Consider the following 13,376-nt stretch of genomic DNA (forward strand, 5'->3'; position numbering starts at 1 on the left):
TGATCCCGTTATGGAAAATCATGTTGAAAGGGCCCTACAAGGAAACAATAGTGTAAAGACAGTCAAAATGACAAAATGATATATATTGGAAACTTTAAGTAACACAATCAGGGATACAATTTTATTATCAATTTGAAAATCTAAATATTATTCCACAATTTTAGACTGCACACCTGATGCAAGTAAAACAGAACAAATGACCATTATTATTCGCTTTGTTTCCTGTGACAATGGAATTGTCAAGATCAGGGAAAACTTTTTATGTTTTGCAGATATATCAGATTCCACAGGATGTGGTTTATGTACAACAATAATGGAACAACTGGAAAAATGGAATATTCCCATTGAAGACATGCGAGGTCAAGAGTATGACAATGGGGTAAATATGAAAGGGAAAAAAATATGGGCTCCAAAATTTGCTTTTGAACAAAAATCCTCGAGCTTTTTACGTGTCATGTGCTGCTCATACTCTAAATTTAATCATCAACTATGCAGCCAAAGTGAATGCAGATACAATTAGTTTCTTTGTAATTATTCAAGAAATATATAATTTCTTTTCATTCTCTTACAAACATTGGGCAATCCATTTAAAGTTCGTAAAAAATTTAATATTGAAACAGCCATCAGAAACGCGATGGGAAAGTAAAATTAATGCAATTTGCCCTCTACGATATCAGTTAGGAAAAATTTACGATGCACTTTTTGAAATTTTAAATAATGAAAATTTTAATAAAGAAACTCAGCATGAAGCACAAACATTATGTGCTAAAATAAAGGACTACAAATTTATTTGTTCTCTTATAATTTGGCATGATTTACTTAACAGAATAATGCCTGTGAGTAAAATGCTTCAAGACAAAAATATGAACATTACACTTGCTTTAGAATCTATCGAAAACTTAAAAATATTCTTACAAGAGTATCGATCAGATACAAATTTTAAAGAAGTTCTAAAAACGGCAAAAGAACTGAGTGAAGAGGTGGATGGAGAACAAGAATTTAAAATTGGTATGGAAGTTCGTTGACGAAAGAAGACACGACAATTTTGACTACAAGCATCATGATGAAATGCCACAATCGCCAGAAGATAAATTTAGAGTGAATGTGTTTTATACACTTCTAGATGTTGCAATGTGTTCGTTAATGGAACATTTTGAACAACTAAAAACATATTATGATAATTTCAATTTATTGTATAGATTACTACAAATAAGTAACGAAGATTTAAGAAAAAATTGTGATGATTTAGAGATTCTCTTGAAGGACGGCGACAATAAAGACGTAAATGCAATAGAACTATACGACGAGTTATGTGCTTTCTGGGATATTTTTCAGAAGGTTAATTTAAATATTCCAAACCCTTTCGATATTCTTAATTTTATTGTTGAGAGGCTTATACGCTGGTTAGACATAATAACTAATATTTAAGGAATTGACAGAGTATACTGGAAATATAGATTAAATAAACTTTAATATACACTTTCCGATATTTCGGCGAATGTCACGTTGCCATCTTCTTGGGAACTTACTAAAAAGACACGTGCACACAAGTACTAATACAACAAATGAGACTGAGGCTAGGACGCTAGCGTTTTCCTAAAGTCCTGATGGTGCCCCCTGGCGGGCTATATTGGTAGTTCTTGGCCTTTGGGCTGAAGTTCTTTTGATAAAAGTTTCCCAAATTTGGGGCAGTTTTATGCATCCAAATTTGTTGAGGTTTGGCATGTTCCTAAGGGCCGAGGCTGATTCCATGAATAGTCTTTCATACTTGAACTTGCTGCGGTGTATTACTGTGGCTTTCTTCCATCTTATTCTGTGGCGAGTATCCAGAGCGTGGTCTGCAAGCCCAGAGTGGCTGTACTGGTGAAATCGGATGTAATCCTTGTGTTCTGAGATTCTGATATTTGCTGTCCTGCCTGTTTGGCCAAAGTAGGACAGTTTACAGCTGCAAGGGACCTGGTATACACCAGGTAGGTCTAGGGGAAGTGGTTGGTCTTTGGTGGAGCGGATAAGGGATGCCAGTTTTCTATGTGGTCTGTAACAGGTGGTCAAGTCATGTTTTTTTAAGATTTTATTGATTTTTTCTGAGGTGCCTCTGATGTAGGGAATAGTGATGGATTTAGAGTAATCTTTTTTGTGAAGGGGAGGGAGTGGTGGGTTGTGGATAACTGGGTTAAGTATTTTTTGGATTTTTTGGAGGGGGTAGCCGTTGGCTGAGAAAGTGTCACGGATGTGATTTAGTTCAGTGGTTAGGGCTTGATCATTAGAACAGATTATTTTTGCCCTGTTGAATAATGTTTTAATAACTCCATATTGTTGTGAGGGGGGGGGGGGGATTGTTGGTGAATGTATCTGCCTGTATGGGTGGGTTTTCTATAAACTGAGAAAACCAAGGTTCCATCAGGTTGGCGGGTGACTAGTGTGTCTAGGAAGGGGAGGTTATTGTTTTCCTCTTTTTCCAGGGTGAATTTGATTCTAGGGTGTTGGTTGTTCAAGTGTGTTAGGAAGGAGAGGAGTGAATCCGGGCCATGTGGCCAAATAGCGAAAACATCATCAACATAGCGAAGCCATATGGTAGGTTTTTGTGGGGCTGAGTTTAAGGCTTTCTCTTCAAACATCTCCATGAAAAAGTTGGCCAAGGGTGGGGAAAGTGGTGAACCCATGGCTGTCCCCTCTATCTGTTTGTAGAATTTTTCCTGCCAAACGAAATAGCCTGAGTTCATTGTAAACTGAAATAGGGCTGAGATATCGGGAGGAAATTTAGCTTGGATTAGCTCTAAGGTTTCTTTGAGAGGGACATTCGTGAATAGGGAGGAGACATCAAAACTGACCATTATGTCATTGTGTTGGAGTGTAAGGTTTTCTATACTGGCTTTGAAGTGGGCTGAGTTTTTTATGTGTGATGGTGTATTGCCAGTATAGTGTGAGAGCACTTTGGCTAAATGCTTGGCTAGTTTGTAAGTGGGGGAATCAATGCCATCCACTATGGGACGTAATGGCACATTTTCTTTGTGTATTTTTGGGAGGCCATATATGCGGGGAGGGTCTAGAGTTATAGGGTTTTAGTCTGTTGGTAATCTCCACAGGCCAAGAAGTGACCTTCTTAAGGAGCCTATGGAGTTTTCTAATTTGTGAGCTGATGGGATTGTAATCAATGGGGAGGTAAGTGGAGCGATCTAATAATAAAGCCTTGAGCTTACCTGTGTAGTCTTTAAGATTGAGTACCACAGTGGCGTTCCCCTTATCCGCTTTGGTGATCACTATTTTTTTGTTTCTCTTCAATTCTTGTAGTGCCTTGTATTCACTAATGGATATGTTGGATTTTGGAGGTTTTGCTTTATTGAGAACACAGGCTACATCCAATCTAATGTCGTTGGCGATGTGGGTTGGAAGTTGGCGAATCCCGCATTCAATTTTAATCATTAATTCCTCGGCCGGTAATTTCCTAGGAGCAATGGCGAAGTTGTGACCACGTGACAGAGCGTGGATTACTTCTGGCTTTAAGGTAGCTGACGATAGGTTAACAACAGTGTTGGTTTGTAGTTTCGACGCCGAGTTCTTTGTTAATTTATCAAACTTGTTGATATGTCGGCTTCGTACTCGTTCAAATTCTTTTTTAGCTGCCGTACACGAGACGTCATGTAGGACTGACCAAAGCTCGTGATTCAGCATATGTGAAAGCTCGTTTTCCAGCGTTGCTATAGCGCTGTTTATATCGGCTAGGGAACCGCGTGTAGCGGTAATTTGCTCCCGAAGTAATGCCTGGCTAGCGCAGTTGTAAATACAGAGAGCTTTCTGTGAGATGAAGCGGTGTTTGAATTTAACACAGTTCAGGATGACATGATTATCCCGGCAGCGTTTTAGGAATGCCAGACGGTTAAGTTGTCTGGATAATTTCAGCCTCAGTTTGCCGTAATGGCGGGCCTTGTGTGCAAAGAGATCTCCGTGGATGATCATTATTCTTGTTGAGAGGCTTATACGCTGGTTAGACATAATAACTAATATTTAAGGAATTGACAGCGTATACTGGAAATATAGATTAAATAAACTTTAATATACACTTTCCGATATTTCGGCGAACGTCACGTTGCCATCTTCTTGGGAACTTACTAAAAAGACACGTGCACACAAGTACTAATACAACAAATGAGACTGAGGCTAGGACGCTAGCGTTTTCCTAAAGTCCTGATGGTGCCCCCTGGCGGGCTATATTGGTAGTTCTTGGCCTTTGGGCTGAAGTTCTTTTGATAAAAGTTTCCCAAATTTGGGGCAGTTTCATGCATCCAAATTTGTTGAGGTTTGGCATGTTCCTAAGGGCCGAGGCTGATTCCATGAATAGTCTTTCATACTTGAACTTGCTGCGGTGTATTACTGTGGCTTTCTTCCATCTTATTCTGTGGCGAGTATCCAGAGCGTGGTCTGCAAGCCCAGAGTGGCTGTACTGGTGAAAGCTATTTGGCCACATGGCCCGGATTCACTCCTCTCCTTCCTAACACACTTGAACAACCAACACCCTAGAATCAAATTCACCCTGGAAAAAGAGGAAAACAATAACCTCCCCTTCCTAGACACACTAGTCACCCGCCAACCTGATGGAACCTTGGTTTTCTCAGTTTATAGAAAACCCACCCATACAGGCAGATACTTTCACCAACAATCCCCCCCCCCCCTCACAACAATATGGAGTTATTAAAACATTATTCAACAGGGCAAAAATAATCTGTTCTAATGATCAAGCCCTAACCACTGAACTAAATCACATCCGTGACGCTTTCTCAGCCAACGGCTACCCCCTCCAAAAAATCCAAAAAATACTTAACCCAGTTATCCACAACCCACCACCCCCTCCCCTTCACAAAAAAGATTACTCTAAATCCATAACTATTCCCTACATCAGAGGCACCTCAGAAAAAATCAATAAAATCTTAAAAAAACATGACGTGACCACCTGTTACAGACCACATAGAAAACTGGCATCCCTTATCCGCTCCACCAAAGACCAATCACTTCCCCTAGACCTACCTGGTGTATACCAGGTCCCTTGCTGCTGTAAACTGTCCTACTTTGGCCAAACAGGCAGGACAGCAAATATCAGAATCTCAGAACACAAGGATTACATCCGATTTCACCAGTACAGCCACTCTGGGCTTGCAGACCACGCTCTGGATACTCGCCACAGAATAAGATGGAAGAAAGCCACAGTAATACACCGCAGCAAGTTCAAGTATGAAAGACTATTCATGGAATCAGCCTCGGCCCTTAGGAACATGCCAAACCTCAACAAATTTGGATGCATGAAACTGCCCCAAATTTGGGAAACTTTTATCAAAAGAACTTCAGCCCAAAGGCCAAGAACTACCAATATAGCCCGCCAGGGGGCACCATCAGGACTTTAGGAAAACGCTAGCGTCCTAGCCTCAGTCTCATTTGTTGTATTAGTACTTGTGTGCACGTGTCTTTTTAGTAAGTTCCCAAGAAGATGGCAACGTGACGTTCGCCGAAATATCGGAAAGTGTATATTAAAGTTTATTTAATCTATATTTCCAGTATACGCTGTCAATTCCTTAAATATTAGTTATTAATTTTATTGTGTCCAATAATTTATCTTTCCCTAACTTTTCAATTGCTTTAAGAATACTATTAACCTTACCTGTTAGTGTAACGAGTGGTCAATGTTCCTTTTCCAAGTTGAAATTGATTAAAACCTACTTAGTATGTCACAAAAAAGGCTTGTTAGTTTGGCATTAATAGCTATTGAAAATGATGTATGTGCGGAATTAGACGTTAAGATCATTATTTCTAATTTGGTGAATATGAAATCAAGAACCCTAAAATTTTAATAAAAAAATTTCAAATATATTTATGTAATTTAATATATTTTCTGTTAAAGATTTTATTTTTTGAATACTTATATTAATAAAATGTTCTAATTATTTCTGAATTCTTTTCTTATTTTCTCATCTATCTTGAGTTTCTTTTATTTTCCTAAAAGATAGTTCCACTTATAAAAATTATTAAAAAAATTTTACAATTTACTAAGAATTTAGTAACTTGTAAAATGAAAGAATTTTTTAAACTTTAGTTCAAATAAATTTTAACTTTAATTAAAATTTATTTTAATTTTGTTTGCAATTTGGGTCGGTGAGAAGGCTATAATCATTATATTCAACGATTAAAGTGAAGTGGCTTTATCAAAATTTACTTTAACTTTTGAGAATTTTTTGAATATTCAGGTTTTTAACGATTATCCTGCTTAGTCAACACCCCCGGTTTATTACATTTAGTGAACCAACGTGTGGTTGTTCTGTCAAAATTTATTTAAGAAATTTCAAATAATTTAAATTTTTATTATCATAAAAGAACCACACATGCCCAGATCATTACAGGGGCGCTTAGATAGAAATTGCATACTGGCGGCAAAGACCCTAGCACCAGCACTGTCAATGATATCCTAAAAGCATTAACACACACAGAGCCAGAGCTATAAGTTCCAATGATGCCACTCTCATTAAGAAAATACTAAATGTCTACACCCAAATCCTTCCTCTCCCTACTACAAATGACTACAACAAAATTGTTACTATTCAATGCATTCAAGACAGATCTGAAAAGATACCCGGAGTGCTTAATAAATATGACCTCCACACCACATTTAAATCAGATAGATGATAAGTGGTAATCCTCATCTGTTGCCTAAGGACAAAGGCTCTCCTTTATCATATCTATACATGTCTTATATTTGTGACTTGGCTCACTATGAACAAACAGGAAGATCTGTTGACATCTTTCTCAGAGAACATAAGAAATACCTTTGGCATCATCATCATTATAGACGCGAGGAGTGAATATGATGGATGAAAGGACCTGTATAAGCCAGATAGACTGCACCTGAATGGTTTTGGAGTTAGATGCTTGGAGATAGTGTTGTACAGTGAGAGTTTAGAAGTGCAAAAACAAGGAAAGTATTATGGGGGGAAGCAATCATGCATGTGTCTAGCCACCCATGGGACAAATGAATGTGAGCGTAGGAATAACTGTACAGAAATAGCTATCCCTGAGACAGGTAAGTGTGAAATGATTGAAGAGCTGGGTGCAATTTCTCAAATTTCAAATCTAAATGGGAAGGTAATAACATTATGCAAGGGTAACTATGGGCCCAAGTGGATGTTGAAATGCATGTACATGAATGCCCAAAGTATCATAAATAAAGGAGAGGAATTTTTGGCATTGGTCAGCTTGACTTGGCCATAAATTATTGCTTTATCAGTGAGAGAGACCTGGTTATCAGAGAATGATGTAGTTACAGGGAGAGAATGTAAAAGATATTGTATTTTCAGTGAAGACAGAGGAAATAGTGTGGGAGGAGGGGTATTATTATTGATAACTGAAGAACTTCAACCAACAAAAATAGAAGTTAAGAAAGATGTAGATTTGAGGGAAATGGTTCATTTGAGGCTGTCTGGTGTGAGATAGAGGCCAATAAGACAAAATATGTTGTTGATTGCTGCTACAGACCTGAGGGTCCAGAAGAAGATGTGGATGACATGCATCAGCAGATTAGCACAATGAGTGCAGGCCAAACAATTGTCATGGGAGACTTCAACTATGGGGATATAGATTGGAAGGAGGAAAAAGCATGTGGCAAAATGGAAATTATACAGTTACTTAATGATAATTACCTGAAACAGTATGTGATGGAGAGGAACAACGGTTTTGAGAATGTTGGATCTGGCAATAGTATCAGAGAATCTATCTATAACTACAAGTAACTCTACCTCCGACTGGGGAAAGCGAACTTGCAGTCTTGTCCTGGGAGAATGCTCAATATGTGGAACTACAAAGCTGGCATTATAACAAACTTAGAAGACAACTTTGTGCAGTGCCATGGCATAAGAAGCTACATGGAACAAATGGCATTAATGCATGTGTTCAGGGATTGTTTGAGCAAGGCAGTATCAGACTGCATACCCAGGGTCAGGAGGAAAAACCAAGTAGGGATTAAATGGATGAGTATCAATATAAAGCAGGAGCTCCCTTGACTAAGTATGTCATAATCAGGTTTATTCAATTCCCCATATAGCTCCTGCTCACTCAAAACCAGTCTCTCCTCCTCCCTTTCCATTGCATTCACACTCTACATGATGTCACATTCAAGGATGAAATACCTTCACGTATTGCTCATTTAATATCTCAACTATATCCTTTTCAGTGATTGTCCTTTTACCATTTTCACCACCAATATCATCATTTCATAATCATTCTATTGGCTACATATTGAAAGCATTCCCTAGAGGATTTTTTGGCTTAATTACCTAACTGCTGTTCATACTGCACTTCTACTACCCTTACCAACTGAGTCATCCTCCTTTCCTGTTTTGTACTCCTCGTGGAACTGATTATTATTACTCCCCCCCCCCTCTTATGCTGCCTCTATAATGTCTGCTTTCTTCAGATTGCATGCTTAATCTCTTCATTCATCCATTTCACCCCTACCTTATTTAACCTTCTGACTCTTGGAATACATTTACACATTGCTTCTGCCAGATAGTTCTTGAATGGCATTCTAATGACATGATCAAATCCAAGAACCCCGATTCTTGCATCCACCCCTCTGTTGCATACTGCAAAAGTTAGTAGCCCCTCAAAAAAACTGAGAAATTCGTTCACTTTACTTCTAGATGCTATATCATCATCCCAGTCTATATTACCATAATTAAAATCACCCATGATGATTAACTTTTTTTGCAATTTGCTTATACATTTCATTGTCACTGCCCTCCTCAAATCTATAGCAACATCCAATGAAGTGTTTCCATGATGTGTGGAACCTTTATCTGGTTTCTTTCAATTAAAGTGAGTTATCTGGTCTTATACAGAGGTAAGGGGTTTTTCGTCCCTCAGAAAAGGCAAATCGTGCAGATCTACAGTCATAAAAATCTAAGGGATGGGGGGGGGGGAACCCAATACAAATAAATAATAAACCTCTATCTCACACCACCCTGCCTTAGAACCATAGCCATTATTTATCCCTTGCATGGGCATAATTCCTTTTCTGTCATCAACAGCACACCATCTTTTTTTTTTTGGCCTTTTCTATCTTCACAAAAAACATCATACATGTCTGTCTCTGTTCCTGTAAGGATGTTGTCCTCATCCAACTACATCTCATGTATTTCAATCAGTGCGATGATTTTGTCCTTATTTCTGATACTTCTAGCAGAAATTCCAATGATACTGCTTATTAGATATTGCCTCTCCATGCCTTCCTCCAGTCATCCCCTCCCCACTTCTCATTACCCATCCTAGAACCTTCTCTACACTTAAATGCTCCCCCCACACACACACACATCCTAGGCCATCGTGTTCCTTTCTCATCTACTCACATATTTATTTCCTCTTCCAGTATCAGCCTTTCTCATGCTGTGTTTCTCTGTTCACCCTAATTCCCACCTGTTTCTGTCTGTCTTGCACTTCTGTTCTCTCGTTCTCCATTCATACTACTCACTTCTCCTTCCATAAGTACTCCTTCAATACCTCTTTTCTTACCCTTCTGCTCTTCCACATCTCTTCTTACTTGCTCAGATTGATTCTATGCATCCATTACTCTTCCATCCCACAGCAGCAGCTGCTACAGACAATTCACACCAAAACCATTCATTCAAATGCAGTCTATCCCTCATATATTTCTATTCATTGCTCAAACTCATCCCACACATTCACAATCTGCATTCCTTTCTCTTCGCAGATTTTTGCTAATATACCATTCATAATATTTGCTCTCCACCTCAGCTCATTAGTATCATACCTTGGCAATATACTGGCTATCTTTCCTTCCACACTATTATCTTTTATTCTTTTCAATAATTTCCTGATATCCATTCTTATATTCCCTTGTTTCCAACAAATTGTTCATTTCTACTACCAACTCCCTTGCTTGCTTACTCCTGATATCCAATGCCTCAATCACTGTGCTCATTCTACCTGAGAAAAACAAAACTTGTGCATCTTCTTGTTTACTGCACCTCTAATAATTGAATCCCCATACAATGCCTATCTCTAGTCATTGGTTACCTCTTTTATACAGCCATCATTCATTTCTGTGTTCTTCTCTCCTCCATGTATATCCAGTTGTCTTCATTTCACTCCACATATGCTTCACTTGTCTCATCTTCACCAGCTCTGCTTTCAAATCTTGCATCACTTTTTCCCTATCATTCACTCTCACTATCTTACCATCAGTTGCACAATCTTTCTTATGATCAGTTGCACTGTTTCTTGATAGCCATTTTGGTTATGACACCATGTTCCCTACGGTGATTCATACAAGCCTCATGTCACACTTCAGTAGTAATGACTTGATTATTTCAGTATCAAATTAAATAGCAAAGCAGTGTTCTTTTTTATGCATTGATATTATAGCAATGCTGAAAGAATACAATATACATCAACATTACCAAACTAAGCACTCATCTCATTATTCTAGCTCACAGGAAAGCAATGCAGCATATGTTTATAAGGGGGGGGGGAGCTGCAGCAAAAGGAAGTTTCTGAGTGGTTCGTTCATTTTATCCAGCATGGAAAGCCATTTACTGATGATCAATTGATTAAATCATGTACAATTGTCATAGCTGAAGTATCATGTTTGGAGAAAGTAAACTTGTTTAAGATTATTAGCTTCTCCACAGGAACAGTTGCTTGAAGAGTTGAAGACATTGGATGCCACATCAAGAGTCAATAGAAAAAAACAAGTCCAATGATTTTAAGTGGTTTTCCTTGTCTTGATGAGTTAATAGCTGTTTCTGACACTTCACAGTTGTTGCTGCTGTTTATTCGAGGATTTGGTACTAAGTTTGAAGTGACTGAAGACTTCAACTTTTCATCAACAACTGAATAAATATTGAAACAAATCTGAGTTGTGACCCTTTGCATAATGAATGGACACATCCTTTTCAGACATTACACATGTCTGAGAAGGAAGTGTGCTATGCATTATGGGATACTAGAGCAACTTGTGAAGTCAACTATGCTTATATACAAGTAGCCTAGTTGTGAATGTATATACATGTGTGCAAATTTTGGTTTGCTTGCACTTTGGTAAAATAAGGATGAAAACAAAACTATAATTTGTCAAATATAATTGACTTGTTTGATTTGTTCCATTACCCCCTTGCTTATTGTTCCATCATTTTAAACAATTTGTTTAGCAACAAGGATGACCTTGATACTAGGCTGAAAATTCGATATTTTTTTTTTTTAATAGCAGAATCAAGTAATTGTTGGAAGTTTCTCCACTTGGTTATACTATAAATTAAAGATGCCAAGAAATTATATTCTTGGTTTAATCCTTTATCCAAGTGTAAGCAAACAAAGTTTGAGCCTGAACTATTTTCAGGACTGGGGCAACTCATATAAAGAAGCTAATGACTTCACATCACTTGCCTTAGTATCCCATTATGCAAAGCACATATCCTTACGGACATGTATAACGCTAAGCATTCAAGTTGAAAAACTTCCAAAACTATCTCTGATCCAGAGTATTTTAATAATAAGGTGTGACATGTTTTGGCTACTCACATAAGAAATCATGACTTTGGCATTACTTCAACCTTAGCATTATCTCAGGGGCTGGCTCCTACTGATTACACCTTAATAAAGATCAAAACTGGTCTGGGTAGTGGCCCTTCCCATAATGCATAGCTTTATACATGTCCATAATACATATGCAAAGCATATATCCATAAGGATATGTGCTTTGCATTATGGGATACTAAGCCAAGTGATGTGAAGTCATTAGCTTCTTTATATGAGTTGCCCCAGTCCTGAAAATAGTTCAGGTGCAAACTTTGTTTGCTTACACTTGGATAAAGGATTAACCCAAGAATATAATTTCTTGGCATCTTTAATTTAAAGAATCAGGTAAGTTATATTGATTATACAGTGAAGTAGATGTTTATTGGTAGGGCACTCAAACACCCATTTTAAGTTCTTTGATGAGATATCTAAGGTACACCAGTATTGTGTTGCACTGTGAGACATTCATTTTTTGCTTTTCATGGGTATATTTTAGAGGATCTTACTTCATGAAAACTTTCCATTCTTTAATGTCTATTTGCTTTACTTGTCAACTATAAATAGAGTAATTTTCAAAATAGAAGTCTCTCCAAAAATAATATGTTGAATCATCATTGATTCAACTAATTATAATACGACACATTCTAAATATTTTCAGAATCAGAAACATTTTCTTATAAGAACAACAGTGTTATTTCCTTTTGAAATCATATAGCATTATATACTGAATGTGTGCCTTGTTGATAGTCAAGGTTAAACAAGAATATGATTGACTTCCTGCAACAATAAATAAATATCTTATATATAACATAACATATCTTTATATTACATAAATATCTTATTCAGAAGTATTGATCTGGTTATTTAGAATGTAGACAATCTATCTAGTTTACATTATGGAATAAAATTAATTTTATTAACTTGAATAGTCATTTTAACAGTTATTGATTTTGTTTTTGATACTGAATTTTGATACTGTACATTATAAACCTCATCACTTTTTTTTTTATGTGGATTCACTTTCTTTTACTACTTTAGTCCAAGGATAAGCCTCATTGTATATTTCATATACAGTACCTGGAATGGCTCAAAAATAGTTTGCTACCCTCCAGTTCTGTCTCACTTTTGAATCTTCTGAGCCATGTAGACCACTGTTATCGGCAAACAAATGGAGGTCCAATTACTGTCCAGTGTTTGTAAGTATTATTTATGTATGGGGAGAATAAAATTTACCAAACCAGTTGTACATTATTTATTTCTGGATAACTTTTATATTATATGTTCCTTCTCAAGTAAATTGCAACTCTGGTTGATTATTATTCATTCAGCAGTTGTGTTATGTATGATATAGATCATTCTAAGTGAAATCATCAGGGGAGTGAAGATGCATATTTTTTTCTTTTGATGAAAGTGAATTATTTTGTCACCCACTCCTTTAGATGAAAGAATATATATATTTATTAAAGATTTTTTCATGTCATCCTATTAATTATGATGGCCATTTTTATTTAGCAGATCCACAGAATTTTCAGTTTTATAGGGTTTCAAAATTAATCACAACTTTATTTCCAGATTGATCCAATTTCTGATTTTTTTTTTTACTGCCATTTTAATGCTCAGTGCATGTACTTTTTTGATTTCTTATTTGCATTTTCATAATTTTTTTTTGAGATACTAGCTACCCACCTACTTTAGGTGCTCCAAGTGCTCTTGGAGAACCTAAAGTCATTTCTTCATCATGTACTTTTTTTTAAATGTCTTAGATATACACAAAGCAAAATATCTACAATGGAATATATACGCAA

General features: G+C 37.0%; 1 protein-coding gene across 1 annotated transcript in view; it reads left to right on the forward strand.

Moving 5' to 3' along the window:
• The window catches only part of LOC150108517 (receptor-type tyrosine-protein phosphatase mu-like), a 1,155,664-nt gene that overhangs the window by 1,116,611 nt on the left and 25,677 nt on the right, over positions 1 to 13,376 (forward strand). Inside the window, exon 44 of the mRNA XM_090415942.1 lies at positions 12,610 to 12,767. Coding sequence (XP_090272068.1) covers positions 12,610 to 12,767 — 158 coding nt within the window. The remainder of the gene's footprint in view (positions 1 to 12,609; positions 12,768 to 13,376) is intronic.

This window comes from Typopeltis vanoorti, chromosome 3 (assembly GCF_054136105.1).
Source record: "Typopeltis vanoorti isolate ZY-2024b chromosome 3, IOZ_Tvanoo_1.0, whole genome shotgun sequence".
NCBI lineage: Eukaryota > Metazoa > Arthropoda > Arachnida > Uropygi > Thelyphonidae > Typopeltis > Typopeltis vanoorti.